Source organism: Stegodyphus dumicola, chromosome 4 (assembly GCF_044657685.1).
Source record: "Stegodyphus dumicola isolate Sdum_Otavi_A_Nest chromosome 4, ASM4465768v1".
Lineage (NCBI taxonomy): Eukaryota > Metazoa > Arthropoda > Arachnida > Araneae > Eresidae > Stegodyphus > Stegodyphus dumicola.
The window spans coordinates 71,024,907-71,049,111 of record NC_140771.1 but is presented as its reverse complement, the minus strand read 5'-3'; the positions used below and the strand labels follow the sequence as shown (position 1 = coordinate 71,049,111).

The window sequence follows — 24,205 nt, the reverse complement described above, 5'->3', positions numbered from 1 at the left end:
CGTTATCATCCGTCAAACATCCGTGAAAGAGATGCATACGGAAGGGTCAGTGTCTGTGTTTGGGGTGGCATCTCTTTGGGTGGACGCACAGACCTCCATGTCTTTCCAAGGAGAATCGTGGATGCTCAGATTTATAGAGATGACATCCTTGATGTTTATGTGCGCCCACGCCGGGGCAATAGGCGATGCTTTCCTGTTACAGGACGACAACGCAAGACCGCACAGCGCTCGCATCGTAGATGATTATCTTCAACAGGAAACAATTATGCGCATGGAGTGGCCAGCTCGATCTCCGGACTTAAATCCTATCGAGCACATTTGGGATGCTTTAGGGAGACGTCTAGCTGCTCTCAATCTGCCCCCTCAGACCCTTGTCGCGCTTGCAACTGCTTTGCAAGAGCAATGGCTCTCGCTTCCTATGGAACTGATAAACCGCATAATTGAAAGTATCACACATCGCTGTATGTGCTGTATTGCTTCTAGAGGCGATCATATTCCATATTGAAGGTACTTTTCCTATAGCAAACTGACACCTTCTATTTGTTCATTGTATACACGTGCTAATTTCTATACTACCATATTTGTCTGGTAATTTCTTTTTATATTATTTGATATCTTACTATGTGTTGTATACTGTGGGTAAGTTTTATTAAATTCTGCATGTAACGTTTCCAGTAATCATGATTTTTGTGATTTTTCCTTAATTTATGGGTTCTTGTTAAGGGAAACTGGCCCGTATCCACGTTACACATGAGGAAAACATCGGAAACACCCAATCAGCCAGCCTGTTCACCTAGACGCGGACTCCGGACAAAGTTACCACTGCTCATAGGAAAAAAAAAAAAAAAAAAAAAAAAAAATGTTTGTTAACTGTTCACGATGTTTTTAATGCGCTAGTTCATTTATGAACTGCTCATATCGTTTCTGGAAATTATTTGACAGATGCTGAATTCCTAACCTTAATAGTCGGAGTGCATCTCCCGTTGAGATGAGAAAGAGAACATGCCAATGTAAAATTAAAAATTAGGCAAAAAAAAAAAAAAAAAAAAAAGCAACTTTAGTAGTTGTTTCCATGTTTTTCCTTGCTAGGGAAAAAGGGATCACCCTCAAAATCTTGGCCAAATTAAAGTTGCTTTTTTTTGTTTGTTTAATTTAAAATAGTTGATTAAAATTAATACCAAGCAATTTGGATACTTAATCCTTTACTTGCCAACATTTTTCTGTCACTTGGCAATTTTTTTAATCGATTTTGACCTTATTTCGCAGCTGTAGTTTCAAAAAAACTTTTTTATAGCATTTTGATCTTGTTATCCGAATGATTGATAACAGTAAGCGAAGAATTTTTCATGTTTTCGTATGGAAACCGGAGGGACTTGGGCATTTCAATGACAATATATGAATGTTAGTACTACCTCAATGACACTAGGCAGCGTCTACTGTAATATTTTTTGGTTAACAATAATATGAATAATTCCTTTTCCTGCATTCTATTTTTAAATTGTCTTCTGATTAACTCTTATTTTGGGTTAACCATAGATGTCGTATCCGACATTACCCCGGTTAACTTAATAGACATGCTTATTTTCTTGGAAAGTGGAATTTTTTATACAAACAAATGAATCATATGAAAATGGCTAAGAGCCTCCAAGAAAGCTAAACTGCGCGAAAATCGAAACGTAGTATTTCATTTACAAATCCACACTTTAGTTTTCCAATTATATTTTTAAATCTAACACTTTTATGTATTATTAATTTAATAATAAGCATTTAATTATCTTCGTGTTTGTAAACCGGTTAAAAAATATAATATTAGCCGCATTATGAGATATTATTATTGTTATACTATTTGTTATACAAGGAGAAAAAACGATCTTGAATACATAAGTTGTACCAGTACATGCCATTGTAGCGTAGCATTTAGCTTATCCAGTTAGCAAACTGTAAGTCTTTGGTTCAATTTCCCTCGACGGTTCAGTTGATTTTTCGTGTTTCTTTCTAGGAAAAGCTTAATAATCTTTACTAGATGACTTCATATGTATGATATTTCAATACATTTTAGATTACTTTAGATATATGACATTTCGATGTTGTACAATTTAAAAGATATAAATTATTTTTAAAATTGTTTTCATGATCGTCAGTAGAAAATTTTCCAGAGGGGTGGGTTCGTAAGTAAAAGTTGGAAGCAATAATTAAGAAAAATACTTTTTATTTAACTAAATGACATTGTCATCATAAGGAAGATAACGTATAATAAGGATTTCAGTGATTCCAGATAGTGTAATTTCATAAAAATATTTAATCTCTAATTAAAAAACTAATTTAAATTCATATTATTTAAATCAATCATATTAAAAAGTAGCGAAAATATTCTTAAAAACTGTGTTTATTGCTTTTCAGTTGCTTGGTTTGTTACTGAATAATAAACAAATTAAATTTAAAAGTTAAATAAACATCTTACGCTTTACTGAATGACAACACGCTGGCACGTGGAAGATAAAAGTATTTTATTTTAGTCAGAGGCAATATTCCGAGTTTCTTGATTAAAATTAAAAGCTGATTTACTTTCATTTTTTCAAATGGCAACAGTCTTTTACGCTGGCGATTAAAATGTTTGATTTGGAGCAGAGGCAACTCCGCTCGCTTTTGAATCGCCAAATCTGTTCAATAAAATTCACACAAAATACGAAATAAATGAAAGAAGAAATTCAAAATTCGGGCTTAGAGGTGCACATATTCTGGTGGAACACTATGTTTGTTTACAAGTTGATGGCTCTAGGTGCTTCCTTTTTTGCAAAAAGCGAGGAATATAAAACAGATTCTCCATTATTTAACAACAAAGAGTGTTTAATTTTTGTCAAATTCACAAGTATATTACATATTACGATATTATATTAATATAAAAATAATATAGTATACATGTAATTATGCACACATGAATATAGAAGTACATTTTTACTCGACTCCAGGAAAGTTCCCCATTTGCCCTGCGCCTATAGATACCCATGATTGTTAAGCTGTGCATAAGATGGGTATCGGTTTCATAAAAGTCAGTTATTTACGAAAGAACATCGCATTATGTTGAAGGCAATACGGTCAATAAGTATTAATATTTCTGGTTTGTCACTGATTGGTCAGGCAATATTTAAACTACACTATATTCAAACTAATACCTAAATGCATGAAAATATTCCTTAAAAGTTTAGCTTGGGTTTATTTTTTAGGATACAGAGAAAATAACAAACAAAAATAAATTAATAAAATAGAGCTAATCGAAAATAAAAAATTACCTACTTTCAAAAATCAAATTCGCTTTCAAACGACGTTAGAAAACGTAGTACGCATCAAGAAAGATCTACAACTCTGTGTAACAGTGGGTACCAATCCAGAAAGAATTCAATCTAGGTAAATTGAAGCAACTAGGCATAATCCTTGTTCCTTTCACTTGAGCTCATTAAATATTTCCCCTCCATCCTTCTCAATGACACTTGCACGTCAGCAGCTACCCCCCCTCGCGGACCGCCCACCCTGCCACTTACTCCCAATCCTTCTGGAAGAGCATCATCAATGGCATGTGTCCTTCGCTTGAAAGTTTCCGAAGAAAACCTATGGAACTGCTCGTCGAAAGCCCAAACCACGTAAGCAGGATTTCCCGATTCTAAGGCCTGGTATTTTTGCTCCACTGGCGTGGAATAAACGGATAAATTTTTTTCCCTTTTTTATTTCCTAGGACAGGACACATTAAGGAACGTGGTTGATAAAAAGAAAAGTTATAGATAGTAGGATGCAATAGTAACTGTAACCGTAGCTCTGAGGAAATCGATTTTGAGCTGGAATTTATATCGAGCTAGGTCTGGAAACAGGAAATGAATCTCCCTCCCGGAAACGGAAATTATATATACAGAATGTGCCTGTCATTGTTCCAATTACAAATATGAAAAGATAAATGTGACGTCAAAATGTTTTTTAAAGCAAAAGATTTAAATCTTTCTTAATTCTTACACGACGCAAGCATAATAAAATACATGCAAAAAATAAAATATTACGTTACAGCAAAGTGCAATGAGATGGAAAAGGAGATAAACATAATCACCTGTTGCCAATTCTTTAAAAGCTAAATTCTAACTGTTCTTTGCGGTGTTAGCCTCTATGATATACAGATTAAATCAATGATTTTCTATCAAACAAATAATTAAATTGCAGTGAATTTGGGTGTTTTTTTAATTGATTTGTTAACCTGGAGCAATGGTCTTCAAACTGAGTTCCGCGGAACCCTGAGGGTCAGATAATTCCTCTACGAGTTCCACAGATCAAAATCAAAATTTGCAAAAACAATTTAACGCCACGATTACTTTAGACGTTTAGTTTTGAACTCCAAAAATAAACATTTTTCTCTTTTACAATGATATCAATTTTATTCCTACTGATGAAGTCAAGTTATTTAAAGTACCATTAAGCAATTATGAGCAAAACTATAATGAAGTAACAGAAACTGAGGTGATGGGTACATTTCATAGAACCTCGATCCTAAAAGTTTCTTAAATCTATTTCATCCTTCACATAAAAATTAGGAGGAGAAAAAAGAAGGCTTAACGTAAAAAAAAAACCTGGCCATAAAAATAAAATTTAAAATCTGTGTTTAATGAAAAATGCATTAAAAACTTAATTTTTAAAAGCACACTAAATTTTATTGAGAACAGTTTAGTAAATTAATTGCATAATGAATTAAAACTCTTGAATCTTGAAGTTGAGTTTCTTAATAAAAATATGAAAAAATATAAATGTTCAACATTTTCACGCTTTCCAAAGTCTTTTTAAATTTAAGAAGTATAGACAGGAAAGGAAAAAATATTCAAATTAATACTCAGAGTAATTCTCAAAATCAAATTAATACTTCAGAAAATAATACGAATGATAGCATAGAAAGAGAAAGAATATTTAACAAATGTCGTATTTATAGTATAAAGTATTTCTCCCGCCTTCTTGGCATGCCTTCGTGGTGTGGTGGTTTGCACGCTGAGCGCGTATCCAGAGGTCCGTGGTTCGATTCCCGTCGAAGGCGTTGCATGTTTTTCATCTTGCCTGCTTCCCCCAAAAAAATACCTAATATCTCTACAATATAACAAACGTTATATTACATTTCAGTCTTCCGATTCGTGTATACGCTCTTTTGAAAACAAATCTGATGTGGGCATCACATGACTTCCTTGTACACCTGTTAAATGATGCACATTTATTCTGCATTTCATTTAAACTTATTTCCTCAAATAAATCTAATTTAATTAGCCAATCCTCAAGGCATATTAAAAAGTAGCATCAAAAATTGCGAATTTGGATATTAAATATCCCAGTCAAATTTTGTCGCGCGGAAGTGAAACTTCTTGTATTTTTATTTTTCCATAACGAGTATAAATCTTTCTCAAATAAGGGACCCGGAATCCTCATTAAAAATTAGATTTCGTTATTTTTCTAAAATTAACTTTTTTTAAAAAAAATTCAGGTTGCCAAAGCATGAGCATTTTCTTCATTTAAAAACACTTCTGTAACTGCAAATATACGTCTACGACCAACGATTGTGAAAATAAAGGCCCGTGTGTGTGTATATATATATACATTTTTGGTTTTGTCGATTGAATGAAAAATAGAGTTGCACTACTAGATGTTAAAGCAGTTCCATATTCAAAATTTGAACGTTCTATGGCTGATTCATTTTGAGTTGGTCAAGATACATACATAGGTGCAGACGTCACGAAAAAATTCATATTGAATTCATTCCATAATTTCTTTTGAAATAAACAGTCCTTTGTTCTACGTACGTACAGACGTCACGCAAACAATAGTCAAAATGGCTATGGAATCTGAAAACTGATATTTTTTTGTGATTATAACACTTTTTTCCTTCGCCCAAGGAAGTGAAAAACATACATTGTTTGTTGCGAATCAAATCCTCAAATGAACACCATTATACGGACTAAAATACTATTCAAATAAATAAGCAAAAATAATACACTGCATACGCTATCAATAGTTCGTCCCAATAAAGTCATATTACGTTGCATATTATTATTAAAATAATTCGTATAAATAATACAGATAATTACTTTTTAATTTCTAATGCTTTTAAAAGCGCATAACCTTACATCGTTTTTTGCAGAACCGTAAATTAGCTGTGTATTGTTTAGAGATGTTTTATTTTTTTCCGTGAAATCAAGCCAAGCTAACTGCCATGAATTAAAGATTTTACAAAAAATAATTCTGCTGCTGTAATGAGAACTGGAAATATAATGTTAGATTTCTGCAGTACATAAATACTTATGTTTAATAGTTAAATGAGACATTTAGCTGGTTGCCGTATTCCATATTTAATTCTCTCTGATGTGACATCACAGAGCGATTATCTTAGAGCACGGTTGCTTAAACACTTTTCAGTCGCGACTCCTTTTTATCATTGAGATTTTTCCTCGAACGCCAGGACCGCATAATATTTAGAAAAATTTTGTGGGACCCCATAAGTATTGCGCAAATCCAACACACGCGTGAGTGAAACTGTCAATTTTTCACTTTTTACTGTAATATACTATTGCAGTTTTAGGTCATTAACTTTAATTTCTAATTTTAAGACATAGAAAAATGTGAAAATTTTAAATAAATAACAGACGAAATGACAGCGTCACGTGCAAAGCAAAGGAAAATGAACGTTTGTATTATAAAAAGAATGCGTCGAAACGTTTCCTTTTTTTCTTTGTCTGTATTGTCTTATCTTTATCTATTTTCAGATACATTGTGTACAAATATTTGGTAATTGTAAAATTATTGTAATAAGTTAAAGAATTATCAAAACTGTTAAAATTTTTGGTGACCCCCTGCTGCAGGTCTCGCGACCCTCTTGGGACTCGCGACCCCACAGTTTAAGAAACCCTATTATAATTATCAGAGCAGTTATTTATTTATGTTTTCAAAAATATTGTTTATTTTGAAAGGTAGTTATCCACGGGAAGAATAGACAAGAGGGGTTTGCTGTACTTTTCAATGAAAAGTAGTGTAATGTATCTTATATTATTTTACGAATTATTACGATTTGAATATCTACTATAACTACTTCTTTCAGTATTTTAGATTAAAGCATGTGGCAACCACGTCTTGCTGTTGGTATTCTCGCCAACTCTGCTTGAATTCTATATTCCTTTAGCATCTCTCTAGACGATGTTTTAAAATCGCGCTAGAACTTAAATATCAAGTAGTGGAAGTTTCACCTGTAGCACAAGCTGCTCTGCAGGACCTTAACTCTAGCTTCCAGTTGCAACAGAAACTCTACAATTTCATAGAATCACTCATTAGATCTCAAATACTATGATTCATTAAATAAAATATTTATCAGCAATGCATTGAAATAATTAGACATATGGACCCAGAAACTATTTCTTTTAGTGAATATAATTAAAAAAAATCCGTATATTAGTTTAATTATCTTCTCTAAAGAACTGAGTGATTTATTTGAAGAACTTCAGTTTGTATGTAAAATTAATAATCTTGAAATAAATTATTAATAAATTAGGTAAAATCAAATGTAAATCTCAAACTATTAGATTCTGTCCTAATTTCAATTTAAACTGAGTCATTATATTAATTATGCAAAATTAAAAATAGAAAGGGGAAATTTAATTAGAAATTCCCTCTTCTTTCCTATTATAAATCTTTAAATGAAAGGAGATAACGAGGATTATTAAAAACGGTGCATTTTAATATTCAGAAACGAGATTTAAGCCCAAGCATGCAAATGAGAATACTTAATACTTTATTAATCTTTAGAAATTAATGAGAACAAAGTCAAATAAATAATGCATATTAATTTTTCCTAAGCTCTTATATTAAAAGAAAATTCTTAACTGTATATTCAAAGAATATTCAAAGAAAATCAAATACTTTTCACAAATGCAGGCAATTTCAGCACTTTTTTTGAAAGAGTAAGGACAGCTTTATTAATAAATTTATGTATAAATAAAATAAGAAACGTTAAATAATAATAAATCAGAAAGCTTACATATTTTATATTACGCGTAAAGGGGGGTTTTTTCCATTTACATACACATACACGTTTCGAAAGCATTTGGGCTAGAAATGTTCCTTTGGGTTAGAAATATTTAAAAACTGCCTATCTTTTGAATTTCCGATAGACAGTCTCGCGTGCTAGAGACAAAAATGCTTTTTCCCGTACAGTGGTGCCATTACTGGCTTTAATTGTTGAGATTGTTAGTCAAAAATTGGTTAACGTTTTACAAAATATGAAAGTAAAAACAAGTTCGAAATTCAAAATTGAGTAGTCCAGGTGCCCATGCTCTGGTGGAGGATTAGACTATTCAAAATTTGATGGCTCTAGGTCCCGTCGATTTTTCACAGTGCAAGAAATATACACATATTCATGCAAATTCTTCATTATTTAATTTCATTACATATAATACAGGGCTATAATATTTGGTGGCAACAATTTTGAAAAGGGATTCGCCCTTTATAGCGAAACTCCGCAAAATGTCGTTTTGAGACTAATAGTCCTTCTGAGCTACCGTCCCTTTGGGCTAATATAAATAATAAAATACAGAATATTGAAACAAAAAATATCTCCCCAAAATTTTGGAACATTACATAATAATCACGTAATCGGACGAATGTTGCCATAAAGTGAGACATAGTATCTTTAATTTATCCTTTGTATGGCTTAACAAACAGCCAATTTCCAAAGTACTGCCATTAGATGGGACGTAAAGTCTTTGTTTTCCAAATAACTTGTTTCTAAAAAAAAAAAAGGTGGTTAAAAGATATAAACTCAGATTTTAATAGTTGAACTAATTATTATTTTGTAATCCCATACCTCTTTGATTTAATTAAAAAGCATTTGATTTAGCACATTATAACTAATAGATAATATTTTTAAGTGCTATAACGCTACAAAATTGTTGATAAGATTTTTTTAATGCTGTACATTATGAATTCGGTACAGAATCATTAGATTTTTCCACAAAACTGAAGTCTAATTTATGGCTGATTTTTACTTAATTTTTTTGTGTCGGTGTACTTTTATGAACTGATATTTCTTTTATAATTTCATAAAATTCATTCTTATATCAATGCGCCAGTAAAGGTTTCTACATTTGTAGAGTGACCTGGCATAGGTTCCTTTTCTTCAAACTGGAGACATTTTTTGAGCCATTTTTCAAAGAGTATATTAATTAGATCGAACTATTTAAATAGTTGAAAATAAAATACAAATTTTCTAGAAATAAAAAGTATCAGTAAAGTCAAAGAAAACTGAATATAAGCAAAAAACTTTGAAACGAATATTCACAAAATATTAGATTCTTGAATTCCTTAATGGATGCATTTATACCTCAGGCAGTTGTTTCAGTTCAGTATTTGGAACATAAATATACAAGGCGATTCTAAAATATCTGGCCAAAAAAATGTAACGGCAGATAGAGAGTGTAATATTCTCACTAGAGTATTTCTTAGTTACTGTAGAAAATGACGAATCTTAAGAACTAGTTAGCGAATAGTCGCTTAAGTTCGTGTGACAAGAAACGACAAGAAGGAAGGGTAACTAACCCTTTATTGTTCCAAAAAGATTTAACAAAACTCCGTCTTGGAGTGTACAATAAAAGCCGACACTTGGGCTTGAACTTAAGAGACTAAGAAATAAACTAAAACTGAGATTAACTAAAGAGATATAGTCGAAGCTATCAAGATTCTAATCTAGTTGGCCCCTTAACTCTATTTGACTACGAAGCTTATCAAGGGCCTGAGTACGGACGAGCTTAATAACAGCTTTGAAAGAGAGAGTAGCCAAAAGGCAGACGCGCGCAAATCAGAAAGTCTTATTTTCTCTAACTCAGCAAGTAGACTTCGCGGTTTAAATACCGCTCCTCTTCATTAAGTATTCAGAGTGATTCCGAAACTAGGTTCTGGCCGGAAGTTGAAGTTAAGAATTTGACAGGAAAGAAGTTTAACTCAAAATTTAACTGTTTATAAAATTAACATAATCCTTACAAGAGTACTAAAATAAAGGACATTTTATGATGGAATGTCAATGTGGAATTTGCCCGTGAAAATACTGACACTTAGGGAAAATATTAACAACAGATAATTAAGAAGAATAAAGTTAAAAGTATTAATATCAACTAAAAATTTTAATAACTCTGCTTTTCATAGTAAGAGATAGAAAGGGAGACTACTAACAATAAAATAAGATTCGCAATGATGACGCATGGATTGGCGAATATTATCAAAGATCTCAGTCATGACATGCACATTTTCAACAGAAACTGACAGTCACCTTCATTGGAACAATGAAACTTTCGTAGGTTATGCTCTTGTTTTGCCCCCAAAGGAAGAAATCTATGCATATCAAATCTGGTGATTCCCAAGGACATGTCCGCTGCATCCGATTCAGTGAGGACCGCAATTAGCATCGAGGTACTAATTCCTGACCTTACTGCTGAAGCGCCAGCTCAATCGTGATGGGACCACATTCGCGTGCAAACGGCTGGTAGAACCATCTAGAAAGAGTTCCATTCAGGTTACATGTAGAAAGATGTCGCGTGCTGCCGCTCTCGTGGCCAAGTAGAATGTACTACTGTGGGGAAAGGCAACGACCACAGTTGATAACACACATTTATTACTATTTACAAATATAGATTACATTAGGATTACAATTAATGAAAATGGTATACGAGCGATCGAGCGACGTCTGCTCCGTTCGCCAGCTAATCCTCGTCTTCTTTCGAAGGCGGGAAACACATGCTGACGCTGTAATGTTGCGCGCTTCCAACCTGCACGCAACAATAGTGGTGACTGCTATGAACTGGAAAGTATACAAAGTCTTGAGAAGGGTTTAAATACCTTTTTATTCAACTTTAGAAATTACAGATGCGTGCTCTTGACGCTCACAAACTACGCCGACCCGGCGGTAAAATAAAAATAAGAAACTAAAAAAAAAAAAAAAAAAAAAAAAGAATAATAACAAGTGACTAACTACGAGGCTCTCTAAACGTAACTAAACTAACCGCGTTCTAAGATACCGCTGACAATTCAGCAAACTTCTGAATATTACGTTGAAAGATTTAACAATCTGCCGAGGCAAGCACACAGGCCGAAACGCGTGGTTCTTCAATTTCTAACTAGCCACCTCCACGCTCGTGAATCAAGAAAAGCACACTTTTGAACTCGTTTCCCTTCTATTTAGCTCAGATTACTTCCGCTGACAATTTGAATTCTTGCGCGTTCTACTAAAATTTACATACTCTGGCATTGGCAATTCCAGGAAAAAGTAAGGCTTGACAGGAAAGATAGTTTAAACTTAAAATAAATGTTAGTTAAAATAAATATAAATCCTACAACACAATGCATATATCACACAGTAGGGGATTAGGGAATATCATGACATAATATTTCCCACATTCGGCCATCATGACCGGACAGGCGACCTCGCCTGAAGCAACATAGTATATCATCATATTAAAAAAAATTATTATAATATAGTAACATAGGTATGAAAAAAATAATTTGTAGATACAAAGCTGAGGATACTTACACAAATGGAACAAAAAAAAAAAAAAAATAGATTAAACACACCACAGCAGTTAACTAAAAATAAAAAGAACATTAGTATGACAAAATTAATTAAAAAGTTGATATGAGGAAAAAAAATTAATCGAAAGTTCTCAGGTGTCATCTGTCCAAACTCAGGAGAACCTATAATGTTGACAGTTGTATAAAAATCAAGTGATACGTTCAATATTGTTTGACCAGGCCTTCATGTACTCAGCACAAGTGGATGTTTTGCATGGTCCGTCGAAAAATGCACACTTTTCCACATCATATGTGTCATTTTGTTTGAGCCTGGTGACTTTATAAGGTCCGAGAAATTTCTGTTTGAGTTTTAGACCAGGGTCAAACTGAGTTCGTTTGATAGCCACGAGGTCATGAAGTTGAAATTTTTGTGCCTGTTTTCGTCGCAAATTATAAGTACGGCGATTTTCGTCTTGCACTTTAGAGATTTGCTGTTTTGCGTCCTTACGGAGATCGTCACGTTGCTGAATGAATGCAGATTTGATCTCCTCGTCGGTTAGAGCAGCGATGTTTATGTCGTTTTGCGATTTCATTTTAGTCCCAAAGAGAAGTTCAAAGGGAGTGGAATTGATGCTACGTTGAAAAGTTGAATTAATAATTTGTTGCACGGCGGGAACATGGCGGTACCATTGCTCAGGGTCGGTTATGGAAAGTTTAGAAAGGACAGCAATAATAATGGAGTTCAAACGCTCAACTTTAACCGTTCGATCGTGGGAGGCCAGCTGTAATAAGAACGTGCTTTATTCTCTGTGTGTCACAATAGTTTGCAAATGCAGTGGATTTGAATGCAGGGCCTCGATCAGAGATAATCCGTGAAGGATTTCCGAAGACTGATCTTTGAGATTCCAGCCTACTGATAACTTCATCTGCGTCTGTAGACTTTGTCGGATAAAGCCACACGAATTTAGTAAACGAGTCTATAACTGCCAAAATATGTTTGTATTTCTTTGATGTGGTGGCAAGGGGACCTAAGTGGTCGATATGGTACGTGTGCAAGGGTGCGTCGTCTTTGTCAATGGGGTGCAGAAGTCCATCTTGTTTGCCACACCTTTCGATTATTGAGGATGCATGGGATGCAGTTATGGATACACCACTCAATTTTTTCTTTCAGATTTGGGATAAAATGTTTGTTGTTTAAAAGTTCTTGAGTGCGGATTACGGCGAAGTGGCCTCGTTCGTGAGCTGTTTTAATGACATTTGCCTGCATATCCTCAGGCACCACAAGTAAGTCAATGCCATTGACGCTTTTGTACAGGAGATTGTTCTTAACGAGAAAGTTATCATACGAAGGCGTTGTTTGAAGGAGTGCTTTAATAGCCGTAATATGCTTGTCGGTTTCTTGTGCTTCGCGAAATTGGAGAAGGACACTGTCTTGGATAGTCATGCAACATGGACTGCGACTGAGGGCATCCACGTGAGCCATCTTTGAGCCGGTACGGTGCTCAATTTCGTAGTCAAAATCTTGGAGATATAAAACCCATCGGGCTATTCTCGAATTGAGTTACTTTTTATTTAAAGTTTGCACAAAAGCGTTGCAGTCAGTGATAATTTTAAAATGTGAACCAAGGACGTAAATACGGAACTTTTTTAAAGCTTCAACAATTGCAAGGACTTCGAGTTCATAACTGGTGTATTTACGCTCGTTGTTCGATGTTTTCTTTGACATGCTGACATGTAGTAGACAGGGTGAAAGCTGTTAGCGTTTATAGATTTTTGTAGTAGGACTGCCCCCAAGCCATCAATGTATGCGTCGGTATGAATTTCGATAGGACTCTTTTGATTAACAATACTTAAAATAAATTAAAAGCAAATATTTTAATCTGTGAAATGCGGCTTTCTGATCAGCATGAAATTGAAAGGGGGTGTCCTTACGAAGGAGATCACTAAGAGGTTTTGCAATGCTAGAATATGAGGGGATGAATTTCCTAAAATATCCCGTGAGACCGAGAAAGCGTTGGACGTCTTTCGTACTCTTAGGTTCGGGGTAGTTAATTACAGATTTTGTTTTCGAAGGGGAAGGAAAAAGTTTACTACCTTCAACGATATGTCCAAGAAATTCGATTTTTTTGTGAAGAAATTGACATTTACGAAAATTAACTTCTAGACCATATTCACTAGCAACTTTGAGTACTTGATTGAGACGATGAATGGCCTCATTTTCATTTTTGGCGGGAATAACTACATCGTCCATGTAGGGCAAAACATAACCTTTGACAATTAAATCACGAAAAACATAATTTATAAAGCGCTGGAATACTGAAGGGCAATTTGAAAGACCAAATGGCATTCGAAGAAACTGGAATTGTCCGTTGTGAGTTACAAAAGCTGTATATGGTTTACTTTCGTCCGCTACTGGCACATGAAAAAAGCCGTTACGTAGGTCAAGAGTACTAAAAATTTGCGCGTCTTGAAGTTTATCCAAAATGTCATCAATAAGAGGAAGAGAAAAGTGATCCTTAATTAAAAGTCGATTAAGTTTCCTATAATCTATGCAAACACGGGGTGTACCATCTTTTTTACGCCCCACGAGAACTTGACTGGCATATGGGGATGAACAAGGTTCAATAATTTTAAGTTTCAACCATTCATTTATTTGTTTGTCAACAATTTCCCGTTCAACAAAAGGAAGGCGTCTAGGAGGGTGAAAAATCGGTTTATCATCGGATAGAGTGATATTAAGTTTAATATCTGTCGTCTTTGTTTTATTTTGGACATAAGAGTTCAGCAAACGTTCTGCCGCAGCACGAGTTTCTTTGGAAACATTTGAACCAATATCAAAAGCTGGAACATCGTCATTTATTGCAAAAATAAAAGATTCAGGAGCAGTTTCAAAGCATTGCTCGGGAAGTTTTGAAAAATATATACCGTCTGGTGTAATAACTAATTTAGCATTTTTAATTACGTCACATCCTACAATAAGAGAAAACTGCATAGAATGATTTGGAACAACTCTAATATTAGCCGGAAAGTCCTGGTTATCAATGTTGATAATGGTTTGAAAACAGCCAATAATAGGAATTTTCGAGAATCCGAAACCAGTTAACACTCCAGAATTATTTGAAAGTGGTGGGGAATCAAGTTGAATCCACGTGTTTTGGTTCAGTAATGTGACCTCACTTCCAGTGTCAATTAATCCAGAAACTGTGCTATTGAGTATAACGACAGTTTTACACATATTACCGTGAGAGGTTTGTAACTGTATTTACTTCGGCAGGTGGAGTGGAAGTCTCATTTGATGTAGTGGGGCGGCAATTCATAGATTTATGTCCAAAACGACCACAAGTTAGACACTTTGGGCCAAGAGAACGATTAGGACAGGACCGTGAGAGGTGTCCGACCTCATCGCAGTTAAAACAAGTTTGTGGTTTAGTTTTAGATGGACCAGTATTATTAAATTTCGTGTCGTGTTGTTGGTCTGAATTTTTTCGTCCAGTACCACGTCTGGGGCCATTATTCGTATTTTTAAAATTTGATGGATGAGAGATATTTGTATGTCTAGTCGTAACTACAGATTCATAAGTGCGTAGCTTTTCCTTGAATTCAGAATATGATTTTGCACCGTAGAGAATAATTTTATCGGATGGGGTACCTAGTATTCTTTGAATGGTATACTGAATGACAGAAGCCTTGTCGATAACACCGTCACCACGATTCGCAATTTCGCGCATTGCGATAAAATATTGCAAAGAGCTTTCATTCGAGCGCATTTTTCTTCTTTCGAGTTGTTTATGAATTTCAATAGACGTAATTTTATCGGAGAACTTATTAAGTAATACTGTTTTAAACATGTCATATGAATTGAGATTCCGTTGTGAAAACAAAAAAGTTTTAACAGTACCCACAACAAGTCGTTTCGCAAAAACTACTTTTTGCTGGTCGGTAAGATTTGGGAATAATTGGAAATTATCCTCTATATCGTTGAAAAAAGCACGGACTGAATAGGAATCATTGCCTGAAAAGTTTTTGCAAGTGTTTAAAAGATCTCTCAAAATAAACCATAAGTCATGACTCATCTCGCGAATCTCGGTGTTCGCTGTCATATAAACACCGGAGCGACTCGAACTCAAATTTATTACTTCCGCGTCATTTACTTTCCTTTCCAAGTGTTAGAAAATCGGACATTGTGCTATTCACGGGGTAACGCACCTGCGTAGGCACCCGAATTGCAAGCCCCAGCCTTGCCTGAACCGAAGAAACAACGCGATTTGAGCTTGGCGCCGTGGAGGGAGGGGAAGGGGGAACAGAAGAACTTAGACCTACATGCGTCGGTCCACTGTCGGTGTTTGAAATTGAGTGATCGTCATCGGATAAAAAACTAACATCTAGGGAATTGTGAAAATCCGTCAGATTAGTGAGCGCATGAAAAATTTTTTCACATAAAACATCTTTATTGTGGAAGCTTCCAAATGTAATAAATTCGCCACTGATATAAAATCTGATAAAGAGAAATCTTTTAATAGAAGTTCTTTACGTTTTGCCAAATCGAAACTGTCCGGGAACACGGCAAAATTTCGCATTCGCTTTCGCGAAGAATGATCAAAATCGGAATATCCGAGCACGGTATTAAATAATTTAATAACCCGTGTTGTGCCATATTTAAGAGAATTCGCTATCAATGGGATATCACCTAATTTTAGGGTCATAGTTCTTTAAACAGTAAAATAGGACAATATGAATATGAAATAGGGTATGTATGAATGAGAATTAAACAGTATAAACACAGCTTAAAATCGTAATACTAATAAATTATGAACGAATCAGGGGAAAAGGGGCCTACCTAACGTCGGGGCAGTCCTTATAATCCAATATATATCTTGGCCAATCCAATGTAATCCAAAATCGAATTTCGATTTAACGTCCAAAATCAGACAAGTAACATGTAACATCATTCACATATGTCGACCAGCTTGAAGAATATTAAATCGTCATAAAGGCACGTCTTCATTCACATACGTCGTCTGGCTTGAAGAAGAATATTAAATCGTCATAAAGGCACGTCTTGCCTTTGTTAGCTTTCTGAACGTCTTTAATGATTGCTGGTGTCTAGGGTTCGATTAACGCATGCACAAAAGGCACGGTCGAGCCCCCAAAATGTGGGGAAAGGCAACGACCATAGTTGATAACACACATTTATTACTATTTACAAATATAGATTACATTAGGATTACAATTAATGAAAATGGTATACGAGCGATCGAGCGACGTCTGCTCCGTTCGCCAGCTAATCCTCGTCTTCTTCCGAAGGCGGGAAACACATGCTGACGCAATGCATACTTCACACAGTAGGGGATTAGGGAATATCATGACATAATATTTCCCACACTACTGTACTAATTATTGGATCATATCATAAATAATGCAGTTTCTTTACACATTCCATCATCCTCTGCAAACGTTTAATAGTACGATGAGAGTTTTTCCCTCCAAATTTTGCAAGAAACTCTCGTCAAGCTTTATAGATATTCCAGAACGAAGCTCGTCTTCTAGGCTGTAGTTTCCGACTCGGAATTTCTAAAACTACGTTCACATTGTGCTTTCTGTCCGATCTCCATATGCTGCATCAATACTTCTGTTAATAATTACTTAACTGAACCCGTGAAGCAAAATATGGAGAATACATTTTGTCCCTTCCAATTAACTTCGAAAAAATAACTTAAATTCGAAATCCTCTCCTCGGAACTTGCACTAAAAATAAGAAAAAGATAAAATTACCACTCCCTCTGTTTTATTATAAGAGTATCAGAAGAAACTAAATATAGAACTCAACATTTAATGAAAAACTGGATTAAATTAAACAATAAATTAAAAATATTACTCCTAATGTTTATTTTGAGTGTTCGGATAGTTATAGTTTCGTTACTGCATTTTAAACTTGTAGGTAGGATTCTTTGGCTGTGAAACTTTGCTTTCCCTATATGAGCGAGCTTAAAATTATTGTAGCCATCGTTCGTCCAGCTTCCAGCGTATTTTGTTGAAGTAACAGAAGCGTATTACCTAGTATTTCGGTAGAAATATTACCAAAGGCTACTATTATTTACTGTTTCTTCTACTAAGAGGAGTATATCTAAGTTTTTCAAGTTTTTCTTTATAACCTTTGCATTTACATCCTCAATTTTTTTTAAAGAATCAACATTAGTACACAATTCACCTTGATAGCTATTTTCAGAAGCACGTTTCCAAACTCTTGATACATCATTCTGTTGCACTTCAATTTCAGGTAACGTAACAATTACTGATAACGTAATTGCACTTTTTTGTTTTCCTTTTGATGTATCAAGAACTGGACAATCACAACTCGAACATTACTCGAAAACTCTCTTTTTTTTTCATCTTACTTTAACGTTGGGTTGAAGTTCAACTTAAATAAAACAATTGATTTCAATCAACGAATAAAATTATAAAATAAGTTATAATTCGTAATAATTAGCTTATCCTAAAAATTGAAAGATGTGTCAAAACAAATGACATCAAACAAATGTAAAACCATCGAAACTAGTCCTGTGAAAATTTGAAAATATAACACTGATTTTTGTTGTTTGACTTCTAAATTAATACTTGTTCGGCGCGTTATTGTATCTTAATTACATGACAGACGTCATAAAGCATTGATTTTGATTGAAATCTTCTCAATTTTGCGCTACAACATAACTTACAGCTGCATTTGCCTAGTTCCCGTTTAAATATTCTCTTGCTGCTGATATTATGGGACAGAACGAGCATCTGCTTTTACAGCAGGTTGATGCAAGAAGTATATTTCTTTCCCCTCCGATCTGTAACTTTAGTTGAAAAAACTGCATTGTTTAAAGAATGTTCCATTAGTTTTGTATCATGGCAGACGCAAACATTAATAGAGTATCTTCCCTAGAATGCATCTGATCTCATGCCATATGGAATAGTATGCTTTCCAAAGGTAAAATCTGTTGATGTGAAAGGAGACTCGAAGAAGCAAATTTGACTTCATCAATGAATAAGAGATACGAAAAAGTCAGGTTTGTTCAAATTGCTGTAGGTGCCAGTGGGTAAAATTAACACACAGAAGTTAAGCATCTGGTTCGCATAATTTTTAAGAGCACATCGGTACCGCAACCGAAGAAGGATCTTTGAATAAAGACCAATGGTCATCTACTGCTCTTGTGAAGTTGAATCTTTTAAAGCTGTTGTTATCATTTCGTATTTCTTTTGCAGTTATGTGCAAGACCCAGGTGGTTATCAAAATAATAGAAGCACCTGTGAATAAAAGTGACATCTAAGTATACGTTTCGTAAGCAATAAAATATAATCCTAGCTATCAGTTTTTTAATATAAGTATATATCATAGTAGAATGTCTAGTGAAGTTGTATACATCTTGGAATTTCGTCAGAAGGTGTAAAATGTCAGATCTGACAGAATGTCAAAAAGGTCGGACTAGCTGGAGCAACTGTGACTGAAACATCCGAGCTATTAGGCGTTTCTAGAGTTATGGTGTCTACAATCATGACAGCGTACACATAGCGCGACAAGAGAAGTTCGGCAAAGCAAAATACTGAACTGAAGGAGAAGTTGAGTGAAAGGGACCGACGGGTACGAAAGTGGATTGTAATGTCTAAAAATGAAACAACTGCAGTCAAAGTTACTACAGAGTTCAATAAGCATGTGGATTCTCCAGTGTCAATAATTACATTTAGGAGGCATCTTCATTTAAGGCAGAGCAGCAACTCCCAAGCCACTTGTCACGCATGTTAATGCCAAACGTCGTTTACAGTGGTGTCCTAATCACGAAAACTGGTCGATTGTTAAATGGAAGACTGTTATATGGTCAGACGCATCATCTTTCTACTTTTCTCTACAAACGAACGGGTGCACGTTTAGAGGACACCTGTAGAAGCGAATGATCGTGATTGTCTCGTTCCAGTTGTCAAGCATGGAGGTGAATCCGTCATGGTATGGGCAGCCGTGTCATGGTTTTCTGCTGGCCCAATCGTAACCCTGCAAAGAAGGATCACTGGGAAGAAGTATAGGGAAATTTGTTTAGCTGATCAGGTCCATTCTATGATGAAAACTTTGTTTCATGCAACAGATGGAAGTTTCCAGGATGATAATGCTCCTATTATGCAACGAGACTTATCATGGTTTGATAAACATGAAGTGAAACATCAACCTCGGCCCGCACAGTCCCCCAACCTGAATATAATGGAACCGTTATGGTATGTTTTATAGAGCGTTCGATGCGTAATCGATATACTCCACCAGCATCTCTCCCGAAACTTTCACAGTATCTCCATGAAGAATGGTACAGTATTCCACTACACACTATTCAGCACTTGTATGATTCGATTTCCATGAGAATCCAAACTGAAATTTACATGACAAAGGCGGTCCTACGCCCTATTAATAAAGAATTCCTTATACATCTCGTGTTTCCATTATTTTGATAACCAGTTGTATATGTATTCCTTTCAGATTCTTTCAGCCAGTTAGTGAAATCTTCACAATTATATATGTTTGATGTAATTTTATGTTGGACATTTTCACAAAAAAATCCTCGAAGTATTAATTATTTTATAAAGGAAATTATGCAGCAAAATAATTTCAATCATCACGTAACACAACAGAAAATATTGCGGCAAGCCCACTAGTGGGTTCTAGAAACTTCTTCCTCGGTTGCGATACTTATGTGCACTTACGAAATAAGCATCCGGTTTCAAAGCCTGCATTCTCTGAAAATGATATGGATTCATTTCTTTCTTCTTTAATATCCTTCCAATAGTTGGCTGCCTGACATCTAACGCACGTCTAACGGATCTCGTGTCAGTTTCAGGATTATCCGCATATATACGTATTATGACGTCTTCTACAGCAGGAGTTTAGCAATATCTTCTGCCAAAATTACGCCTGTAAACACGGAATAATCCACTTTCACACATTTTCTGTTTAATATTATTGAACGTTTGCTGATTCGACAGCAATCTACATACTTGGAAATTGTTCTTTTTACATCATTTGAGCAGCTTCTCCGTTTCCTGCCGCTGTGAAATTCATATTGGCGAGTAAAGACTGCATACAGCTCAAATTTCACACCAAAAATGATGATTTACGCCAACTTCTTGGTTTCAATAACACCCTCTACCATCAACGCGCAATTTCCGCACACACATTGCAATATCTGTTTATTTGGGTTCCTTCTATGCTTTCTAATTCTAATTGGGTTCTTCTAACTGTAACTCTGTAACATGTTATTTTGTATGTCTTGTCGTGCACGTTGATTACATTTCAGGTGGCATTATGTATTTTGAAGCGGTGCTATAGATAATACAAGTAAAGGTACTATAGATAGTACAATAGTACAAGTAATGTAACAGTAGAACATTGATCTGTGATATTTTTATTCGCAATATTTTGAGTTTCTGTAACGTATTATTTCGTGGATTTATTTACCGACTTGTGCAAAATCATTCCCATTTAATCAGTATTAATAATCAGTGTTATATCAATGAATCAGTACTGTAGCAGTATTGATCAGTGTTATATCAGTGTCAGTATTATATCTGCCTTTTAGTTCTGTATCTGTTATATTTGCATCAGTAATGTACCAGTAATATATCTTGAATATTAATCTGTAACATGTTATTTTGTATGTATTGTCGTGCACGTTTAATACTTTTCAGGTGGCATTATGTATTTTGAAGGGGTGCTATAGATAGTGGTGGACGTGGTTCTATACTGATTAACCGTTTGGTAAGGGGATAGTGCCCACGTTCTACGTTCTCTGTCCCTCTAATTACCTTTAAATTTTTGTCAGGTATTTTAAAATTATGTGTATAGTTGTTGAAATGCGTCTTAAGACTGCTGTTTCCGGTTGAAGAATTTTTAGAATAGAAAAAATGTTCGTTTTGCATATACTACATATAAAGGCATACTTGAATTATTTTCTTTCATTTTAGTGTATCATTAATCATTTCGTATTTGCAAGTTCGGAAAATTTTGTCTCTTGAAATTAGTTTGAATCATTTTGAATAGCCATATGGTTTTATAACAAGACAGTAAATTTCATTGCTTAATTAATCTCTATGCAGCCAGATTAAAGAAAATTAGTATCTCAGAGTAATACGTTTTTTAAAAGACACATTTTATTACTCTTAACTGGCGTTAGTAATTTGTTACTTCCTAAAAACCTTTTTATGTCTTCTTTCAGAAACCAACTTCCTGCTCCGACATCATCCAAAAAAGAAGCTAATCTCTTCAGCATTCTCAAAAACAGCATCGGGAAGGTAAGCTTCCTAAAACACATTTTCTTTCTACTGCGTTCAAGATTAATTTCTTTGTATGTTTTCTTTTGAAGCTTTTTCTTTTCTTTCACAATTCCTATCCAATTAGGACAAATAATCTTTCCGACCACTAATAGAGGCTAACAAAAAGATACATTATTTCACAAGGTCTTTTGTTCCAACTCTTTGTGTACTTTATTGAGGCGTTTGACCCAGACGCTTTTCTTCTTTGTTATTCTTCCCTTAAGATTCCTTTCAACAGCCTCACAGCTCATTAAGTGGTACTACGAATTCGATAAGAATTCCTGAAATTTTCCGCATCATTCGGAAATTGTGTATTTTACAGAAATATGCTTATTATTCTTCATTTAAAGCAGTATTAGTCATACATGACATCTGATATTGCATGTCTTTTTTGATAGGTTTTCCCGAGCACCGTTATACAGAACTTAAATGAAATTAAATGTTCCATGCTTAAGATAACTTCGGTTTTCATGGGATTCAAGATTCAGGGGGTAAATTAAACTTAGTAATACACTTTTAGGTATTCTTTGTCTTAAGAATCAAAATATGTTAGTCTGACAATATTTCTACTGATAATGTCAGAGTCTCCGAGAGTAAATAGGGGAATTCCATGAAGACTGTGTGACGTACGTGTTATATGAATTGGATTGTGCTTTTATTTAATTCAAGAGCTCGAAAATAATGAGAACAAAATTAATAAGTTTCAATATGTGTCCCCTTAGTTGCACAACAAACGTAATAGTGATATTGTTTCAGTCAATATTCTGCCAAGAACGTTTGCACTGTTTGCAATTACTTGCGTGATTTTTTCCTTGAAGTGGCCAAGGTTATCTGTGCTTTCACTGTATTCATCATATTTGAAAAATCTTCAAATGAAGAAATATGATGCCGTAGAATGAAGACTTCTTGAACAAAATTAATCAATTTCAGTATGTGCTCCGTTAACTGCAGGCAGATGTCGTAGCGATATTCAGTTTCAGTCCATATACTGGCAAGAGTATACTTTTATACCGTTTGCAACTGCTTGCGATATTCTTTCCTTGAAGTGGCCAAGATTATCAATGTTTTCTCTATAAACATCTTATTTTTACAAATCTGCAAACGAAGAAATCTCATGAAATGAATACTGCTCTAGAGCTGTGGGATTTTGCTGAAAACGATCTGGTATTCGTCCCGCTTTGAAGGAGCAAATAGCTGTCCCAGCAGAAATTCAAGTTGATATTAATATCTAAAAAAAAGAGAGTTTATTTGAATATTTCAAAGCCATGCCGGCTATTTGCCTAAGAGAGAAATGCCTTTCTGCGGAAAGCTGACGCGTATTCGCATTATACTTAGGTAAAATCACGAAAACCAAACATGTAGGAAGCCCGTTCGCCTAGGATCGATCCCAAAGCAGCTGGAACTATCGGTATTTAGCATTCTTTTAATCACTCGGTCATTGGTGGGGCTTAAAAGTAAAACAAAGCAAAATTCATATTATCCATATAAGGTCAGGGAAACGTACAGGGATTTTGAGGCCTTATTATGTAAAAAAAATTTAAACTTATGGAAGTAATTCTTCTGTTAAAATTAAATTAAAGAATGTAAGTTTTACGTCCACTCATTTAATGGCTCTCTGTACGTGTAACCTTAGAAGAATAATTCCAAAACTCGGATTAGACGGGATGGCCTAATCCTGTGGCCTCAACGAAGCCCAGATCTTACACTAATGGACTTCTTCTTTTGAGGAAATATTAAGAACATTCTTACAAAGAAAATATAGCCGATACCAGCCACCTAAAGCATCGAATAATACTACAAATAGAAGCGTAATTCCAGAGACGCTTCCATATCCATAAAGAGATACTCGATATCGTCTTGGTGTCCGTTGAACAACTAATGGTGCATATATCAAAACATACCGCTATGTGTATAAACTTTATGCATTTCTGAATAAAGGGGAAAAAATTTACGAACATATTTATTCATTTATTATTTATTTGCGTAATACTATTTGGCAATCCCGGCATTCTGTTTCGATGAACCTGTATTAGATCGCAACAGATACTAAGCTTGAGAAACAAATTTACACAGGCAACGTGGCCTCATCCACAATGCGACCACGTTCGTATGCATTCGTGGGCTGTAGCGTGCCCTGAGATTTCGTGAAAGAAAACCTGCAACTCAGCTAAAGAGAACGAAAAGATCTGTAGCTACTCCAGTACGCATTGAAACTTATATTAGTATTCTGTTCGTGCGCAAAGATGTCATTCAAAAACATTGTTGAAATGGGTTTGAGAACGGTCAAAATGGATATTTTTTTGGAATATGATACCTG

The 24,205-nt window shown here is 34.8% G+C and overlaps 2 protein-coding genes across 3 annotated transcripts in view; one reads left to right on the top strand and one right to left on the bottom strand.

Annotated features, from left to right (window-relative positions):
• Positions 1–24,205, top strand: part of LOC118201077 (oxysterol-binding protein-related protein 2-like) — a 325,620-nt gene that overhangs the window by 128,559 nt on the left and 172,856 nt on the right. Inside the window, exon 2 of the mRNA XM_085815069.1 lies at positions 21,792–21,867. Coding sequence (XP_085671195.1) covers positions 21,792–21,867 — 76 coding nt within the window. The remainder of the gene's footprint in view (positions 1–21,791; positions 21,868–24,205) is intronic.
• Positions 1–24,205, bottom strand: part of fray (oxidative stress responsive kinase frayed) — a 384,455-nt gene that overhangs the window by 281,730 nt on the left and 78,520 nt on the right. The window contains exon 1 of one of the 2 annotated variants that reach the window (XM_035365925.2): positions 3,295–3,414. The exons of the other annotated variant lie outside the window; for it this stretch is intronic. The gene's annotated coding sequence lies outside the window, so the exon portion shown is untranslated. Of the gene's footprint in view, positions 1–3,294; positions 3,415–24,205 lie in introns of those variants that run through there. 2 annotated transcript variants of the gene reach the window in all.